Source organism: Mercenaria mercenaria, chromosome 1 (genome assembly GCF_021730395.1).
Source record: "Mercenaria mercenaria strain notata chromosome 1, MADL_Memer_1, whole genome shotgun sequence".
NCBI classification, from domain to species: Eukaryota; Metazoa; Mollusca; class Bivalvia; order Venerida; family Veneridae; genus Mercenaria; species Mercenaria mercenaria.
The window spans coordinates 26583321-26604127 of NC_069361.1; the positions used below are offsets into that span (position 1 = coordinate 26583321).

The window sequence follows — 20807 nt, forward strand, 5'->3', positions numbered from 1 at the left end:
GTGCGCACCATCTCTCCTCATCCCCTTGACACAATTTAATGAAACTTCACACAAGTGATCAGTAACAACAGTAGATGTGCATGGGGCATGTTAGGTTCTTTCAGAAAAAAAAAATTGCAGAGTTACGGGACTTTGATTTTTGTTACTATACTATATACATAGACACAATCTTGTGCGCACCATCTCTCCTCATCCCCTTGACACAATTGAATGAAACTTCACACAAGTGATCAGTAACAACAGTAGTTGTGCATGGGGCATGTTAGGTTCTTTCAACGACAAAAATTGCAGAGTTATGGGACTTTGTTTCTTCTTAACATACTGTGTACATACAGTCTGCATATGCAATCTTGTGCGCGCCTAATCTTCCGAACCCTTGCACACAATTTAATGAAACTTCACACAAGTGATCAGTACCAACCCTAGTTGTGCATGGTGCATGATACGTTCTTTTAGATAAATATTCTGCATAGTTATGGGACTTCGTTTTTTGTTACTATACTGTATACATACAGTCTATATACATACAGTCCACATAATTATGCAATCTTGTGTGCGTCAAATTGCAATGTACTTTGTCAGTGCATGCGGGGGGTACATTCATCACCTTTAGTGATAGCTCTAGTTGAATCTATCATGAGAATAGCATGTGATGATATACTTTAAAGTTATGTTTATTTGATAATGACACAACAATGAATAAATGTGCCTTGGGCATAGTGACCTTACTTTTGGATCAATGCTTTTATCAACATTAACAAAGAACTTGTTCTCTCTTTGCAGTTTCTTTGCAAGATATCCTGATGGAGTTATTGTACATTATGGATGCTGTAAAGATCCCAAAATTCCACCAGGAGACCCCTGATAAGTGATGTGCTGTAATCATTCCAATACATACAAGTGCTTCATCAATATAGTGCAATGCATATTTTGTGATAAATCTGGCCGTGAAATAGATCAGGTTGTTTGTCAGATTACTGCCAAACAAAACATACCTCACAATGCAAATGGCTTCAGTATAGACATTTCGAGATTTTGCTGTATTTAAGTAATTATGGCACAGATATCTGGTAATAGATATCATTTAAAATAAGTTTAATGGGTTTTTAAAGGGTAGTACTGGTATATTGTAAACAGTAAACATGTAAAGTAAAAATGAAAAATGCTAATAATGCGAGTGTGTGTTATTAGATATTGTTGATATTTTGGCATTTAAAATAGCCATCTCTGTAGAACTTAGCTGGCATGTGGTTTATACCAGCTCTTCCAATTTTCAGCTAGCTTTGATTATGTAATATGTACAGCATATTGTAATAAGAAAAGACTGATAGATGCTTCAGAATATTGGCCTGACAGACGCATCAACAAAGTGTTGCAAAATTATAGTATTAGAGTATGAAAACAATGAAAAGTGCCAAGAAAAGATTATGTATAAGACAGTCAGATATAAATATTTGGCTGCTTGAAAAACTGAAGAGCTGTGCATTTTCATATATTTATGCCTCCCACATCACTATTTGGTGGGAGACATATTGATTTACTCCTGCCTGTCTGTCACAAATCTTGTATGCGCTTTAAGTTGTATATTTCTCATGCGATCTTTACCAAACTTGAACAAAATGTGTTTGCTAATAAGTCCTGGAGAAGAAATGCCAATCTAGATGATTAGGCAGTTGTGGGAGACATGCGCTTTTCTGAAAAGCAGGTCTAGTTTATAATGTTTTACCAGTAGCGACATGCTTATGTGAAGGAAAAGTTACACCTGAGAAGTTGCGTGTTGATGTAGAATCTGGCAAAAATGTGGCTGCAGATATAAATCAAACACACTATAAATAGATTATTACTAAATGATTATTTTACTTCAGCAATAAATGAACAAATTTCTAGTCTACATATTTCCTTTGTCTCTCTAACACAAACTTACAGTCCTATATTTATCCATGTTCCGAGTCAGAAATTAAAAATGCTTATTATTTATCAGTTCTACTTTTGGAGAAAAAACAACTTTTTTTAACAGTGTATATGAACTTTTCTCATGTGGCTACAAATGCTGCTGAAATGTAGAGAACTGAATATTGGTATTTGGTGCTAAGGTCTTTTCCCTTCAGTTGCTTCCTTTTATAACAAAAGTCCATAGCAGGTTCATTCTCTTCCATACTGTGTCAAAACTATTTTATACCCCAGCCATGATAATGGCAGGGGTATTTAGTGTTAACCCTGTCTGTGTGGTTGTGTCTTGGTGGAATGGTTTCCAGCCGAGAACTTTATCGTGCATTGTGGGATTTTGAAATAAATTTGCACAAATGACCCCAGTAATGGGACGAAGTGTTTACTGTAGAACAATATCACTAGATCAAAGGTCAGTGTCATGGTTGGCTACTCAAAGTGGTCTGTACAATACTTGCTATATGAATTAGTGCATTTCAAAATATCTTGGTGGAAATAATCACTATAACAAGGATTTGTTGCATTTAAGAATTTCTCAACAGCTCAAAGGTTCAATGTCAAAGCTCAAGACGTCTATACTTTGTCCATTTCTCTTAGTAAATTAAAGACATGACAGTATTTTCAATACAGCACATAACATTGTGGGGCTTTGTTGGATCTTGAAACATCATAGCACAAATGACTACCATATCAGGATTGTCTTAAAGATCCATGTCAGAGGTCAAGGTCACAGGTATTAGACTTGGTCCGTTTTCCTAGAACTTTGTATTGCATGTTTAGATTTCAAAAGAACTTTGCACAAATGTCCATGTGTCGAAAACTACAACCAACGACAGTCTGAACCATATGACAGGTCAGTGGTCAAGGTGCAGAACTGAACTTTGCCATTTCTCTTAATAATTTCGGTTAATATCCAACTGTTAAGGGTGCTATCATTCACAATACAAACACTTCTATCCAAATATTTCATGTGGGGGCACTTGTGTCCTATGGACACATTTCTTGTTATTTGCATGCTATGTATTCTTTATACAAGTTGGTAGATTTGTTTTGGATAAATCATGCTTTTTTGTTACATGAAATCTGATATTTATATAAATTAATTTGAATAAATATGAATTATATTGTTTCTTTTTTGTTAATTACGGTACATAGTGAATAATGCATATATCTTAGAAAATAAGATACGAAAATGCGCTCCCTATCATTACAATACAAGTGCATTATTAGTTTGACCAAAGCATCGTGTTTTCTCTCTTTCAAGTTTTTGTTTGGGACAGATCTTTTTATTGTCTAAAAATCCTTGTCTGGACATCTAGCCAAGTGTTTTCAAAGGAGATGACCCAAACTTGCAGAAATGTATAGCTATGAAGTGAACTTGAGAATATTTTGTCAGTCATACTATGCCAGTTAAGGAATTATGATCATTTTGAATTATACAAAATGTTTCAAGGGTGGTCTGATTGCTTCTTTTACTTTTTTCAAGGGATTAAACCTCATCTACAACAGTGTACTTGCTTTCATACATATACTCTACCAAGTGTAGGAGTTCTAGCCCTTTAAAAGTTTATACCCGGTAATGTAGGAATAAAAGGTTACACCAGATAACTTGTGTCACAATTTTTAAATGATCTGGACCAAAGTTAAAGAAATTTATCATTTTTAGTGAACTTTCTCATGTACTGACAAGTGTGTTATGCCAAAATTAGAAAGTTCTAACCTTTTGAATTATAACCACATCCAAAGATAACGTACCTAACAAGTCAAAGCTTTTTAGCTCACTTGAGCAGTGTCTGTTGCGTGTTGTGCATTGTCAACAATTTGACTGTTAACACTCTAGAGGTGGCAATTTGACTCTGGTAGGTTATTAAAACTTGGTCAAAATGTTACCTGCAGTAGAGTCTGGGATGAGTTTTATACTGAATCATCTGAGATGAAAAACTATGTGACTAATGTCAATTAATAAGAAAACCTTTGTAAGAATGTTTGTCTTGGAGAAGTCAAATTTGAAACAGGGTTACCAGAGGTCAACAATTTGACTGTTAACACTCTAGAGGTCGCAATTTGACTCTGGTAGGTTATTAAAACTTGGTCAAAATGTTACCTGCAGTAGAGTCTGGGATGAGTTTGTTACTGAATCATCTGAGATGAAAAACTATGTGACTAATGTCAATTAATAAGAAAACCTTTGTAAGAATGTTTGTCTTGGAGAAGTCAAATTTGAAACTGGGTAACCAGAGGTCTTTAACTAGGTCACTAGATCAAATCATAGAAAAATATTGTTAAAACATATGAGCCGTGCCATGGGAAAACCAACATAGTGGCTTTGCGACCAGTATGGATCCAGACCAGCCTGCGCATCCGTGCAGTCTGGTCAGGATCCATGCTGATCGCTAACAGTTTCTCCAATTCCAATAGGTTTTAAAAGCGAACAGCATGGAGCCTGACCAGACTGCGCGGATGCGCAGGCTGGTCTGGATCCATGCTGGTCGCAAACCCACTATGTTGGTTTTCCCATGGCATGGCTCAATTATCTTTGTCAGGATGTTTGTCTTTGTGAAAGATAGGACAGTTTCAAAACTAATTATCTGAGGTAAAAACAAGGTCACTGGGTCATTCTGTAGAAACACCTTTTTAACACCCTAGAGTCCACTATTTCTACTTGATCGTCATAAAACGTTGTCAGGATGTTTGTCTCTATGAAATTTAGGTCAAATTGAAAATTAGTCTACTTAAGGTCAAAAACTAGAAAACTAGGTCAAATCAAAAAAAAAACCTTGTCAACATTTAGAGTAAAAATTGTTGAAATGTTTATCTCTAGTTCAAGTTCAAAATTTGGTTGCTTGAAGTCTAATAAAGGTCTAAAACTTGTTCACTAGATCAAATCAAAGAAAAGCCTTATTAGCCCTCTAGATGCCACATTTTCTACTTGGTCATCATAAATTTATCAGAATGTTTGTCACTATAAAATGTAGGTCAGCCGCAAAACTGGTATGCCTGAAGTCAAAAACTAGGTCACAAGGTCAAATCATAGAAAAACCTTGTTTACACTCTAAGAGATCACATTTTTAGCTCACCTGTCACAAAGTGACAAGGTGAGCTTTTGTGATCGCGCGGTGTCCGTCGTCCGTCCGTGCGTCCGTAAACTTTTGCTTGTGACCACTCTAGAGGTCACATTTTTCATGGGATCTTTATGAAAGTTGGTCAGAATGTTCATCTTGATGATATCTAGGTCAAGTTCGAAACTGGGTCACATGCCATCAAAAACTAGGTCAGTAGGTCTAAAAATAGAAAAACCTTGTGACCTCTCTAGAGGCCATATATTTCACAAGATCTTCATGAAAATTGGTCAGAATGTTCACCTTGATGATATCTAGGTCAAGTTCGAAACTGGGTCACGTGGGGTTAAAAACTAGGTCAGTAGGTCTAAAAATAGAAAAACCTTGTGACCTCTCTAGAGGCCATATTTTTCATGAGATCTTCATGAATATTGGTCAGAATGTTTATCTTGATGATATCTAGGTCAAGTTCGAAACTGGGTCACGTAGGTTCAAAAACTAGTTCATTAGGTCTAAAAATAGAAAAACCTTGTGACCTCTCTAGAGGCCATATTTCTCAATGCATCTTCATGAAAATTGGTCAGAATGTTCATCTTGATGATATCTAGGTCAAGTTCGAAACTGGGTCACGTGGGGTTAAAAAATAGGTCAGTAGATCTAAAAATAGAAAAACCTTGTGACCTCTCTAGAGGCCATATTTTTCATGAGATCTTCATGAATATTGGTCAGAATGTTCACCTTGATGATATCTAGGACAAGTTCGAAACTGGGTCATGTGGGGTCAAAAACTAGGTCAGTAGATCTAAAAATAGAAAAACCTTGTTACTTCTCTAGTGGCCATATTTCTCAATGGATCTTCATGAAAATTGGTCAGAATGTTCACCTTGATGATATCTAGGTCAAGTTCGAAACTGGGTCATGTGCGTTCAAAAACTAGATCAGTAGGTCTAAAAATAGGAAAACCTTGTGACCTCTCTAGAGGCGATATTTTTCAATGGATCTTCATGAAAATTGGTCAGAATGTTTACCTTGAAGATATCTAGGTCAGCTTCGAAACTGGGTCACGTGGGGTTAAAAACTAGGTCAGTAGATTTAAAAATAGAAAAACCTTGTGACCTCTCTAGAGGCCATATTTTTCATGAGATCTTCATGAATATTGGTCAGAATGTTCATCTTGATGATATCTAAGTCAGATTTGAAACTGGGTCACGTGGGTTCAAAAACTAGGTCAGTAGGTCTAAAAATAGAAAAAACCTTGTGACCTCTCTAGAGGCCATATTTCTCAATGGATCTTCATGAAAATTGGTGAGAATGTTCAGCTTGATGATATCTAGGTCAGGTTCGTAACTGGATCATGTGCGGTCAAAAACTAGGTCAGTAGGTCGAAAAATAGAAAAACCTTGTGACCTCTCTAAAGGCCATATTTTTCACGAGATCTTCATGAAAATTGGTGAGAATGTTCACCTTGATGATATCTAGGTCAAGATTAAAAGTGGGTCACGTGCCTTCAAAAACTAGGTCATTAGGTCAAATAATAGAAAAACCTTGTGACCTCTCTAGAGGCCATATTTTTCAATGGATCTTCATGAAAATTGGTCAGAATTTTTTATCTTGATGATATCTAGGTCACATGTGCTCAAAAACTAGGTCACTATGTCAAATAATAGAAATAACGATGTCATACTCAGTTGAACACTGGGTCATGTGGAGATAGGTGAGCGATTCAGGACCATCATGGTCCTCTTGTCTACTTGATCTTATTAAACTTTGTCAAAATGTTTGTCTGTAGGAAAACTAGGTCACATTTAAAATAGAATTATCAATGTCAAAAATTAAGTAAAATTGTAGAAAGACCTACTGAATACTCAAAAGGAAACATTTTCTGCTTTATCTCCATGATACTTGGTCAGAATGTCTATCTGTTTTAACTTTAGGGTATTTGTAACTTGGTCACATGTATAAAAAACTAGGTCACTAGATCAAATCATTGAAAAAACTTGATTAATGATTGGCTTTATTTACGTACGACATTGTTAGAATGTGTAAATCTACATAAAACACTATCACAGAAATGTTCCTACAAGGACCCTATACAATGTTCAAATTTCCAGTTTGTCGAAAAACATCCGCACTACAGGGGGAGTCACTTTTTCATATATGTATACGAAAATGAACAGTATTTCCTGCATGTATAGTTGACACATTACAGAGCACTCGTTTGGCCATTTTTGGGGCCAAATATGGGCTCCATTCCCCTCATAAAGTTACATTTTTTTTCCCCTTTCTCACAAGAAAATTCCCCTGATAATAGGTTGTCTGACACAACTAGATATGAACTCTCTTTCAAGTTACATTATAGTGCCTCTAAAGAAGGTTATTGCTGCAATATAGTTATATTAGTTAGAAATGATTGAAAACCGTATTAGTAAGTGTGAAAAGTAGTAGCATATTATATCATTTATATGGCTAAAAACTTCCTCTTTTTGTCTTAAAACAACGAAAAATTCCCCTTCCTGAGGGTATGGGTACCTGTCCCCAAAAGTTGTCTAGTGCCCTGCATTAAAAATCTTCTTTTCAGAAAACACTGACCCAATTTCAAATTAATTTCACAGAATAATATTTTCCATAATGTGATCCTCTACCGAATTGTTTAATGATCTGTGAAATTCAGGTAAGCAATTGAGGACTATGTTTAGTAACTCTTATGATATAGCCCATCCTTATTAGTCTAATTGATGGTAGGCAAAGAAAAGATGTGCAAAGCTTTTGAATTAAACAGAAAACTGTTGTTGATTTTCCTTCCTATTTTATAGGTTGCCTATATTCCAAAACTAAGGAGGACTATTGCACTCACTCATGCATAGGCGCCCCCCGTGTCAGGGCCGGTGTTGGCTTCAGTTAAAGTCTTTTATGAAGTCCATTAACTGTATTCTTCTTTGCTGAAGCTATACAATTGAAACTTGTTATACTTGCTTATAGATTTTGAATTAGAAATTTAGGCTTTTCAAATAGTAAAATACCATGTTTTTATCCATTGTAGATACTATGTTAAAACTTCAAACTCTTCTTTCAGGTAATAACGGTTACAGCATAAAGGCCCAACAAACTTGTCTACAATTTTGGACTTTTAGATTGAAGTTTTAAGAATAAGTTGCTTTTTCCGAAAACATTGAATGGAATTATTGAATTCAAACTTTATACCAGTTAATGAGGTGTACAAAACATGGTGAAAGATGTATGTCCCGTAACTCTAAATTTGTATTTTTGCCTCTTTTTTTGGACATGGAAAATGCAGGTTAAACATTTGCTTGGAAATTCTCCAAAACTAATGCAGATACTAAGTTGAAATTTTACACAGATGCTGGGTACAACTGAACAAAATCGCAGCATCAAGTCCCATAACTTGTACATAGATATGGACAATATAGCTATTCTTAGACATAAAATTTATTTAAGTGACAAGCTTTCAAATAGTTGTAATGTTGTCATGAGACATGAAATACAGAATACATCAAACATAACTCTGTGTCTTGGAATATTCAGCTATTGTTCTAACCTTCTATACTTTGTTTCCATAGTTTTGTGGTCTGTTAATGTGATTATAAATTCAGTCACAGAAGGTACTATACATGTAACATGAACAACTGTGCATAGTTTAAAACAGTTTTTTTTTTTATCGAACATGGTCTTTAACATGTTTATGTAACATTCTTACTTCATGTTTGATCAGTCAAGTTACAGCTGCATGAAATGTTGCAGGTGTGCAACTTTGGGCCAAGTTAGGCCTCTTGTAGACTTTATCATCAAATCAGTAAGTCAAGTTTAATTTCCTCCACTGATCTAAATTTATATGTTTAAGCATAATCAAATACAAATCAATTGATAAAAGTGAATCCTGTTCAGTTTAAATTGACTATTTCCTGGTATAAAGGAGAGGAAAAGATTTTAAGTCATTATTTCACCATATCCCCTGTCCAATCAATTTTACTGCAAAAAAAAGGCATGTTTAAATAATTAGTTTTCGCTGTCTATTAAAGACTGCAGTACCACATAGAAAGAAACAAGTAGTAAAATGGATGCTACATGCAGAGTATAAATAATCCTCAAATAGGCAAAACACTTGCTTCCTCATGTTATCAAAAAGTGTAAAAATGAAACAAGATATTAAAACAAAGATGCAACTTCTTAAAACATTGCAATAATTACAATAATTACTGTATTTTGGGAGCAAAGAAAAATACAGCAATTATATGGGCAGTGTACTGAAATCCCAACAGTTCATGTATACTGGCCTAAATGCTAAATAACTATCATTCTAAACTACTTTCTATGATTGTTACACTGTTACACATTTCAGTTATAAATTGTGATGCTGTAAATTTTGACTGAAAATCTATTTATTGAACATCAAAGGAGATGGAAAATATTTAAAGCATCATTCTGTGACACCACATTATGAGATGCTAGTATGGATGCTTATGAATATGAGAAGATACAGAGCTTCAAGAGGCTTGGCTACACCGTGGAGTGTATTACAGCTTACGGTATGTTACAGATACTTCTCTCAAATAAAACAAAAAACTAAGCATAAAATAATGTTTTGATGACTGGTTTAAAGATAGATAGATCTGTACTTACAAAATAATATAAATTTGAAAAAAAATACATTGTCCTTGGAAAGGTGTTTTATTCAATATTGACTCACATGATGTTATCACCCCAACCATGATGCATCTGAATATCTGCAGTAGATTTTGTATATTTTTTTGTTTACAGATGATACCTTACTAGTAGCTATACATGGTGACCAACTTCTACGATATAAGGTTGACTTTATATATGACACAGTCAGTAAGTATATTAGAACAGAATGAGTAATAATTTATATGTTTTTCTCCAGTACCATCAGTAGTTTGTAGTAAATTGAATGTATATTATTACAAATAATTTTAATTTCATTTCAACAAAACAGCTATTTTTTGAGAACATGTAAAGATAAACTTTTGCGATATTTAATTGGTATCAATTTCATAGATTTTAATAATAAAAAACTTCGCAATTTTCTGTTAAGTTTTTGTAGATAAGCCTGTATCTCAGAACCCACAAGTGGGAATGGATTTTTCACACTTGTTCAATGTGGAGACCTTAGCTAAACTGCACAGGTTCCTTAACTCTATTCTTTTTGTAAAGTTATGCCAGGTTTTTTCTTTAATGAGCAATTTTTAGCTTGACTATTTGAAGAATAGTGGAGCTAGCTATCCTACTCGCCCCTGCGTCGGGGTGAGCGTTAGTGTGAGTGTCGCACAAATATTAAAGTTTGCGTACCACCCCAAATATTTTCAAAGTCCATTGAGATATTGCTTTCATATTTTGCATACTTGTTTACCATCATGACCCCAGTCTGTAAACAGGAGCAGACAGCTCTATCAAGCATTTTGACTGAATTATGGCCCCTTTTCGACTTAGAATTATGCTTATTGTAATGCTAAAGTTTGCATACCACCCCAAATATTTTCAAAGTCCATTGAGATATTGCTTTCATATTTTGCATACTTGTTTACCATCATGACCCCAGTCTGTAAAAAGGAGGAGGCAACTCTATCAAGCATTTTGACTGAAATATGGCCCCTTTTCGACTTAGAATATGCTTATTGTAATGTTAAAGTTTTACTCATACTAAGCTTATATTATTCTATCAAGCACTGAGAATAGTCGAGCCCACTGTCAACTGACAGCTCTTGTTTAAAATGTTTTTATATGTATGATTGTATTTCTTTAACCACTAGAGGGAATGAATTGAAACTTAATACTCTTGTTCACTGTAATGACCTGACATGCAGTATGCAGGTTCCATAATTTTGCCCACTTTTGCAGAGCAATTTGAGTTGTTTGTCTTATTTCAGAAAACAAGCAGAAAGTGAGGCTGAGAGGCCCTGATACTTTCAAGGTGTTTGGAAAACCTGTGTCAGAGGTAAATGTTCTTATAATAAAATTCTGAAACTCTACAAGCAAAGTAAATGTCTGTGTTATAAATGTTGAAGCAATGTGCTGTCTACTTGTTCATTTAAAGCTGTATATAAAAGTATTTACCTATATTTAATTTCCTTTTACGATTAAATTTGATCAAAAGCAACTAAAAAATTAAGAGAGATCTTTGTAGAATATGTATTTAAAAAGCATATTTTCGTTTAAGTACTTGACGTAATTGTAATTTTAAATTTATTTATTTCCTACCTTTTTTACATGGTGTTATTAATCAATTGTAATACATGCCAATTGCTTTGTTAAGATTATGAATTAAGTTGTTCCAATGAGGGGTTTGTAAAGTACTGTGTTGAAAGACTTCTTATTACTATCAAACTCTGTATGATAGCTCAGTATGGCAAGCTTTGGAATGTAAGTTTCATGGTAATATTTTCCTGTATTTCAGATTCACCCTGTACCCGAGTTTTCTCTGTTGCTTGCTGTGTATGGTAAGTGGTCTGTTAGCATCTATAAATAATAGTCTTCATTGAATGTTGATCAGTGACCATAAATGTAATACGTTTGTAACGGTTTGTTCATACTGTCTGCAGAAGTAACAATAACTAGATTTAGGTAAGATCTAGAAAGCTTTATTTTACAGCATTTACAGAATTATACTGTAGCAGTTAAAATCTCGAAACAGTAACTATGACATAGCCGAGATATTGTACCAACATCATGTTACAAATGCCTGCTTTTTACCATTTGAGGAATAAGTAGGACAGTTGCATTTTTTCTGAAACTGGCATTGCTTTATTGCAAGATTTTGATTTTTGTCAAGCCCACTTGCTGAGAGCGGAGATATAGTTACATGTCCAAATGGCTGTTTGATGTATGTGCATTGGTGTCTGCGTTCATCAGTATTTTTTGTCCGGACAATAACTTTGGCATGCATGGAACAATCTTGTTTATATTTTGCATGAATGTTTACCTCACTCAGACAGAGTGTCATGCGCAAACCCCAGGTTCTTATCTGAAAGGTCAAGGTCACACTTTGAGGTCAAAGGTCATTTCAGATCTTGTCTGGGCCATTACTTTGACATGCATAAAGGCATAAAGGAATCTTGTTTATCTTTGGCATGAGTGTTTGCCTGTATTTGACGGAGTGTCTTAGCAAACCTCAGGTTCCTATCTCAAAGGTTAAGGTCACAAATACGGGTTAAAGGTCATTTTAGAGTTTGTTCAGGCCATAACTTTGGTAAGTATGGAGCAGTCTTTTTTTCATTTGACATAAATGTTTTTATCTCCATGAGATGGAAAGCCCAGGTCCCATTCTCAAAGGTCAAGTCACACTTGGGGGTCAAAGGTCATTTTAGAGCTTGTGCAGGCTGTAACTTTGCCATGCATAGAGCAGTCTTTTTTTTTTTAGAACAAATGTTTGCCTAAATGAGACGGAGTGTTGAGCGCATCTCCCAGACCCGTATCTCAGGGGTCACACTTAGGAGTCAGAAGTCATTTTAGAACTTGTTCTGGCCATAACTTTGACATGCATTGAACAATCTTATTCTTATTTGGCGTATATGTTTGCCTTAATGAGATGGAGTGTCTAACACAAACCGCAGACCCCTATCTCAAAGGTCAAGGTCACATTTAGGGGTCAAAGGTTATATAAGATCGTAGGCCATTATTTTGACAAGCTTTGGTCAGTCATTTTTTTATTTGGCAGATCCCTTTTTTGTGGACTAGATCTATTAATCATCATTAGCTAAATATGTAGACCAAGAATCATAATGATGACTTGCACTTTATCAGAATTATAGCCCTTTATTAACTTAGAAATTTTGAATTTCTTGGTAAAAATTTTTGTTTGAAACTTTGCAGACTTATTTATCATCATTAGGTGAATATGTAGGCCAAGAACCATAACTCTGACCTGAATTGTATTAGAAATTATGACCCTTTATGTATTTAGAAAATCAGAATTTCTTCGTTATTTCTTGTTTTGGTTAGGTGTATTTATCTTGGATACTGAAATAGCTATAAAATTTTGTATTACTTGTATCATTACATTCATTACCAGGTCAAAAACCATATCTCTCTCTTGTATTTTTTTCAGAATTATGGTCTTTTATAACTTTATGAAAATTGGTATTTCATGTTTTTTTGTTGAGGTTCACTTTTCTTCAGTACTATAGCTTTGAAACTTTATACTTTTTTGTCATCAATAGATGAATAAGAAAGCCAAGAATCAGAACTCTTTATGCATATTGCCTAATGTCAAGCACCTACAGATGAACATTGGCACCTGCAAGTTATGCCCCTTTTAGTACTTTCCTTTAGACACAATGCTCAATATATTATGCTGTTTTGTGACAATATGTGTTACAGTATATACATATGCACTGTTCTTCAGACACTGCTTGATGCATATGCAGTTTTTCAGACAATTTGCTATATCATAGTCAGGAAACTATTTTATTTTGTTCTTTATTGATAGTTTCATGCTGATTTTCAGACAATATGCTGAATGTGTATGATCTAGAGACCTATGAATTTAAGAAGTCTCTACCAAACACCAAGGGAATGAATGTGATAGCTATATCAGTACAGGTAAGACTGAACAAATGTATTCATCTCATGGGGTGTTTTCACATATGCATGCTTGTTTCAGTTTAAAAATCTACAGCTGGGAATATTCATCAAAACTTTGGTTTGCTGATGGATCCTGTGTGACATTTTATTGACCAAAATTGCTTACAGAGAACTAGAAGATGGTATGAATCTATGTCAAAAAAAAATTGGCCTTCATGGCAGAGTGGTTAAGGCTGTTGACTTCAAACCACTTGCCGCTCACTGATACGGGTTCCAGCTTCACTTAATGGTATAGAATCATTCATCTCAGGTTGTCATCCAGCAGGCTTACAGAAGCGCACTAGGCCAGTGGTTCTACCCAGCCCATAATGAAACAATGTCTGGAGGAGCCCTTTTGGTCTTCCTCCCCCATGAAAAGCAGGAAATTCACCATATAACCTACTTTTGTTTTGATATGACCCCCTGCCTTAAAAAAAGAACAATAACAAAAAAATAAGAATCCTCCAAGGAACAGACAAATGGGCTTACTATATAAGACTTTGTGACTGATGGACGTTTGTGCACTTTGTAAATTTGAAAGATACTCTAGAAACATAAGCAAGAACATCTCAGATTTTTATGCCCCCACATTACGTGGGGGGCATATCCATACAGCCCAAAGCCTTGTGTGTCCAACTCCTCAAACACTATTGAAAGGATGTGCTTGAAAGTTTCACAGATAAAGGACATTGATGTGAAGGTGTCCACATAGGAAGGAACTTTTGCTTTGACTATTTTTACCGCAGTTATGGCCCTTTGATGATTTTGTTATATAGAATAAAGAGAAAAATCTTGTGTGTCCAACTTTTCCCACACTGCTAGCCTGATTTACTGCAACTTTCACAGATAAACTAGGTTGATATGTAGACGACCATAAAGGAAGGAACTTTTGCTGTGACTATTTTTACAGCAGAAATGGCTTTTTGATAGTTTTGCTATATAGAATATAGAGAAAAAGCTTGTGTGTCCAACTCCTGAAACATAATTGAAAAGGATATGCTTGAAAGTTTCACAGATGAAGGAACTTGATATGAAGATGACCATGAAAAATGAACATTTTTCTGTGGCTATTTTGTCCAGAATTATGGCCCTTTCATAATTTCACAAAATAGGCCATAGCGAAAATATTGTGTGTTCAACTCCTCATACACTTTTTGAGGGAATGAATTCAAAGTTGCTCAGATGCACAAACTTACCTGAATATAATTTGCTTCAAACTTTCAGTCCAACATCCTTCATGTGAAGATGATCTGTTTTAAAAACTTTGCTATTTCGGTGATGGCACAATATGTGGGGGAATTCTTGTCCTATGGACTAAATTCTAGTTCATATTAAAAAGTCTCCTTTCAGTTGAATAGCATACAGATGAGGTATAAGTCTGTGAGATATAGATATTACAGATATACTCATGCAAGATATAAACCTGAGTAATACAAACCTGAGAGGTATAATTCTGTGCGATTTAAGAATGGAAGATATAAGGCGTAAAAAAAAAAATTGTTTGTTTCCGGTATCCCGACCTACCCTAAATTTCTGGCCCCATCCTAAATGTTTTTATGGCCTTGGAGAATATTTTTTTCAACTTTTTAACAAAAAGATGCAAAACTGCACTTTTTATGCATTAAACATGGCCAGTGATGTTAGAAATCAACTTACTGATGCTCTAAAGGCATAACCCCCTTATTTGTAATCATTTTTTGACAAAAAAATAATTTCCGAAAAGTCTGCCTTAATAAAAAAAAATTCCAAAAAAAAAAATTTTCCGACCTACCTACCCTAATTTTTTTGAGCATGTTACCGGAAACAAAGAATTTTTTTTTTTTAAGCCTAAACATATGAGATATAAACATGTGGAATATAAATATGTGAGATATAATCCAGTGAGATAAAAGTATGTAAGATATAAACCTGTGATACAGTCATATATACCTGTGAGATATATACGTGTCAGATGTAGCCTGTGAAATTTTAACATGAGAGATATTTATAAGTCTGTGAGATATAAACATGTTAGATGTAAGCCTGTGTGATATGAACATGTGAGGTGTAAGTCTATGAGATATAAACATGCAAGATACAAGTACGTGACATATAAACATGTGAGATATAAACCTATGAGATTATGAGATGCATCCATATTAGAAATCATGAGAATCTTTCTTTCAAATGAATATTGCTTGAAAAATTTGACAGAATAAATTTGTACTGAAAGTCACAAGAGAAAGTTTCAGCGTAGATATAAATATCCATGTTGAAGGTTTTAGTACTATTTATTATTACTGTGTTTTAGAATGAAGTTGACTCACATGGAATATATGGAACAAATTTGAAAGTTTGTGTGGCAGTAGGCAAGAGACTACTGGTACGTACAATATGAGTACACTTCAACTTTGCAAAAATAGTAGCTAGTATTTCATGTGATGTTTTATCATAATTAGTTAGTTATATTTTACAATTATGTAGTTATGTTTCACATTGATTTAGTTATGTTTCATATTTATGTAGCAATGATCCAAATTTTGATTATTATACATTACAATCATATAGTTATGTTTCATAGTTATGTAGATCTTATGTCTCCCACCACACAGTGGTGTGGGAGACATTGATTTACTCCAGTCTGTGTGTGTGTGTGTCTGTCACAAAGCTTGTCCGCACTCTAAGTCGAACATTTCTCATTTGATCTTCAACAAACTTGAACAAAATGTGTTTGACCATAAGACCTCAGCCAAGTTCGATAACTAGCCAAATCCACCCAGGCACTTTTGAATTATGGCCCTTGAATTACTGATTGAGTCCACTCGTCCAAGCCGTCTAAATGGGTCCATTCATCTAAGCTATCTAGAGAAACTAGACATTTTTCATAGGGGCAGTTGTGGGAGACATGCGCTTTTCTCAAAAGCATCTCTAGTGTTTCACATTGATTTAGTTATGTTTCACATTTATGTAGCAATGATCCAGATTTTGATTATTATACATTACAATCATAAACTTATATTTCATTGTCATGTGGTAATGTTTCATATTGATTTAGTTATATTTCACATTTATGTAGTAATGTTTCCAATTGATTGTTATGCTTTACTGCGTAGTTATGTTTCACATTTATGTAGTTATGTTTCACAACGATGTAGCTTTATATCACAATGAGGAAGGTATGTTTAAGAATGATAAAGCTATGTTTCACAATGATGTCATTTAGAAATAACAGATGGTTTTCCTAACAACCAGGAATATGACTGTCAGAACTATATGTGATTTTACTACCTGGCTACTAATAGAGATATTACAAGTTAAATTTAGTTTTCAAAAATCATGATCCTAGACATAATCTTAGATAAACATGTTAAGATTTATTTTCACTGCATTCCAGACTTTCAGTGTACATGGCATGGAATTAATGTATATATATATATAGTATCATTTAAACTTCCTTTTTTTCAGATATTGGAGTGGACTGGTGACTCATTTATAGAAATAATTGTAAGTTCGGTATATGTCTCTGATCTAAAATTTATTAGAAAACAAGAAATATCTTTAAAAATGATGGTCGGCGAATTGTAATAAGGAAAGAAGTTTATGAATTTTTCATCTAACATTCATCTTTCATCTAACATTTTTCAAATTGCAAAACTAAACACTTTAACAATTTAAATGGTTCTCTTTTAATTTTTCGCAAAGGTTTCGTAGGGTTGCAATTTTGTTTCGTTTATCCTTAGACGAATAATTACAGCAGTAGTTTGATGAAGATTCATGAAGCGGTTCATGAGAAGAGGTCATTAAACGTGTTTATATTTTTAGCTAAATTGGTCCCTATCCCCATTTGTAACAAAATAGCAGGAGACCTTACGATATTGTTACACATCGAGTTTGATAAAAATCCATTACATTTTATTGGTAAATGCGAAGAAAGGCATATCTACTTTTAGCTATAGTGGTCCCTAATAGGGCCCAAGTTCCTATATAAATAAATTTGGAAGAGGACCTTATAATGATGCTCCAGACCAAGTATGACAAAGATCCACCAAGCACTGTATAAAGGCATTTCTAGTTTTAGCTCTAGCAGCCCCTAAAAGGGGTCAAATGTCCCAGCTGAACAAAGTTGGCTGCGGGCCTAATAAAGATGCTACAAATCAAGTTTGATTAGAATACATGAGAAAAAATCAATTACAGGATTTTTTTATTTATTATTTTTATTTATTTCTAAAATAGGCCAACTGATCCCGCTTTAACAAATGCATATTCGCTATTCATGAGTCTTTGGACAATAACGTCACACCTATAAAAAATGAAGGTCAAGCAAAACATACAATTGTAATTATTTCAATATTTCTGTTTCATAAACAAAGTTTAACCGTAGTCATATCACATAGATAAACTGTATGCAGCGTACCTTCATGTCAGTGTAATGAGATTCAGTCATTATATAGCATATATATAATGAAACAGATTTCAACTGAGTTCAATATTTGCATACCATACTACAGAAAAATATTCATATATAATAAATCAGTTAAATAATTTATAACAAATATATCAAAGCAAACAAGTACTCATTTTAATATGCAATCTGAATAAGTCAGAAAAGCAAGAAACCTTTTCATATACAGACGACAATTGTAACAAGGAAAATATTTTATAAAGCACTTCTCTAAATAAAAGACTCTTATCACACCCTTATTCATGTGATACGCAGACCGTATTCAGCTCTTTCTTTAATTTGATATATGTTGGTATTTGAACAGGTTTTTATCATATTTATTAAACTTACTTATCATTTTGAGATATATCAATATTCTTGCTAAATATACTGAGCCAAAGTTAGCTTTAAAACTGTGAACAGCGTCGTTTAGGATAAACGCTTTGTCTACATTTCACTCAGCGTAGCACAATCAACAGAGTGAAAGAAATTGACACTCTCGTCCAATCAGGCAGAGTGTTGCATAAATCTTCCATTTTGATAAATTATGTATAATGCGTTATCAAGTAGTTTGATTTGCAAACTGAAGCCACGTGGCATAGGTAACGAAAACGAATTTAGACGGTGTCGCCGAAAAAATATAGAGTAGAAGTGCCTTTGAAACCAGTCCTCACTGTGAACAGAATCCCTCTTCAACCACTTGTTTCGCCCAGTCCCAGTATTTGCAACACCAGAAACAACGTAATTGTCAGTAAATGACAGTTTTTATCCTTAGTGACATGACTGTTCAAAGACTAGATTTCACTATATCTTATTTCATTTTGAAATGCCTCCATAAAGCAGTCATAATATTCATCCATTCATTCCATTGAAATCTGTTGCCAACTAATCAAATATCAAGATAATTGTAAAAGTCTTTGAATGAGCTATTTGTTTTAATTGTTTTCCTTCTTGGTTTTGTTTATAGCGAGAAAGTTGATGGAAATGAAACTGATTATTTTATTCAATATATGATAAGTTAAAATAATTCTTTAATTCAGTTCAAGTTTAATATTTCTGCCCTATAGAAATGATTTTGGTATTTTTCATGTTCAGAATCTGATATAAGAAACATTATTTAATTTATTTGCCTTAAGTAACAAAAAAAGAAGCAATACAGTCAACATACCGTACTTTCGACCATCTCTATTACACGATTTATTTATTAAGCGGCTGGTCAAAATCCCTCCTGAACGTTTTCAGTACATAAATTCATTCCATTATACGGCTTTTTATTTAAGAAATAATATATCTCATCGGTGATTTGTCACTGAATAAATCACTGTTTGGAGTTCAGATGCGAAGGAATTATATCACGAGGGCGCAGCCCGAGTGATATAATGCTACGCATCTGAACGACAAACAGTGATTTATTCAAGAGCAAATCACTAAATGAGATATATTATTTCGATTCTAACTTTAAAGTACATCCTTGTTGGCATGCATTAAATATTTGCCCGTTTTCAATCGGGTTCTTTTCCAGCGCGCTGCTACGCCGCTTGACGCTATGACGTAATAATTGTGACGTCAGAACAGTGAATTGTTGTTTAATAATTCACTGTTTCCAGCCTTCTTTGTTTAATAGGAAAATGGATTGGATCGTGTTAGAATAAACGACAAGTGACCACAATAATGTAGTCCCGACAAGTTAAATATTTGACAAAAGTATCTATTTTTTTTTTGCAACCAGGTATCAACTTTTCGCCCGGTATTTCTTCACCTGTGTAATTAGCGAGTACGTTTTGCACCTGACTGAATACAAATAACCTATGTAACAGTTGAACAGACATTAATAGTCCAGCTAAAATTTTCACAGTTTGTGGATTTGGAAAAGTGTTCACGCTGTACATGTATACATTTTGAAATATATATACACAGGGCTCCGGAAATTTTGATAACTCAATCGGTCTGAACATATATATGTTCATAATAAATACAGTTACATTAACAGTAAAAATTAACTTTTCTCTTCTCCTGACTGAAATTCATTAACTTAAAGAGAACATTTCATAAAGAGACCAGTTTTTAGCAGTCCATTGGGCGGTCTCTGAATACAATGTTGACTGTATAAAATGAAGATGTACTAGGACATTGCAATTTGTTGCACTTTCAACCAGATACAAAAACCCTCTGAACCAGATATTTACTCCTCTAAAAACGTTGCTCTTCTAAACCAGGAGGTAAAGATTATATGAGCCGTGCCATGGGAAAACAAACATAGTGGCTTTGCAACCAGCATGGATCCAGACCAGCCTGCGCATCTGCGCAGTCTGGTCAGAATCCATGCTGTTCGCTAACTGTTTCTCTAATTGCAGTAGGCTTTAAAAGCGAACAGCATGGATCCTAACCAGACTGCGCGGATGTGCAGGCTGGTCTGGATCCATGCTGGTCGCAAACCCGCTTTGTTGGTTTTCTCATAGCACGGCTCATATCACTGGTGACTAATAAAATAATTTTTAATCTTAGAATTAGAAATAATAAATCTTGTTCCCCTAATATGTAACTTTGGCAAATACAGCGAAATAATATGCCAGGGAAATTAATTGGTTTCACAGTGAGCAAAATGTGGTTATTGTTGAAATTATTTTCTCTATTATAATTTATATTTTGATATTATTTTTCTAGACAGATTGTGTGATGGACAAGTACGTAAAGAGCATGTTATGGTGTAAATCTTGCCTCTACATTGGATACAAAGATGAATACTTATTACTGAAGGTAATTATCAGCAACTTTTGAATTTTTTG

General features: G+C 34.2%; 2 protein-coding genes across 2 annotated transcripts in view; both read left to right on the forward strand.

The window, feature by feature from the left end:
• LOC123543240 (vam6/Vps39-like protein) overlaps positions 1-3071 on the forward strand; it is a 57284-nt gene extending 54213 nt beyond the window's left edge. The window contains exon 24 of the mRNA XM_053537339.1: positions 784-3071. Coding sequence (XP_053393314.1) covers positions 784-865 — 82 coding nt within the window. The 3' untranslated portion in view covers positions 866-3071. The remainder of the gene's footprint in view (positions 1-783) is intronic.
• Positions 3072-9317: 6246 nt separating this feature from the next.
• The window catches only part of LOC123543227 (vam6/Vps39-like protein), a 59601-nt gene continuing 48111 nt past the window's right edge, over positions 9318-20807 (forward strand). The window contains exons 1-8 of the mRNA XM_053542764.1: positions 9318-9550; positions 9783-9857; positions 10910-10977; positions 11437-11479; positions 13486-13580; positions 15892-15963; positions 17046-17084; positions 20686-20778. Of these exons, the coding sequence (XP_053398739.1) occupies positions 9475-9550; positions 9783-9857; positions 10910-10977; positions 11437-11479; positions 13486-13580; positions 15892-15963; positions 17046-17084; positions 20686-20778 (561 nt within the window). The 5' untranslated portion in view covers positions 9318-9474. The remainder of the gene's footprint in view (positions 9551-9782; positions 9858-10909; positions 10978-11436; positions 11480-13485; positions 13581-15891; positions 15964-17045; positions 17085-20685; positions 20779-20807) is intronic.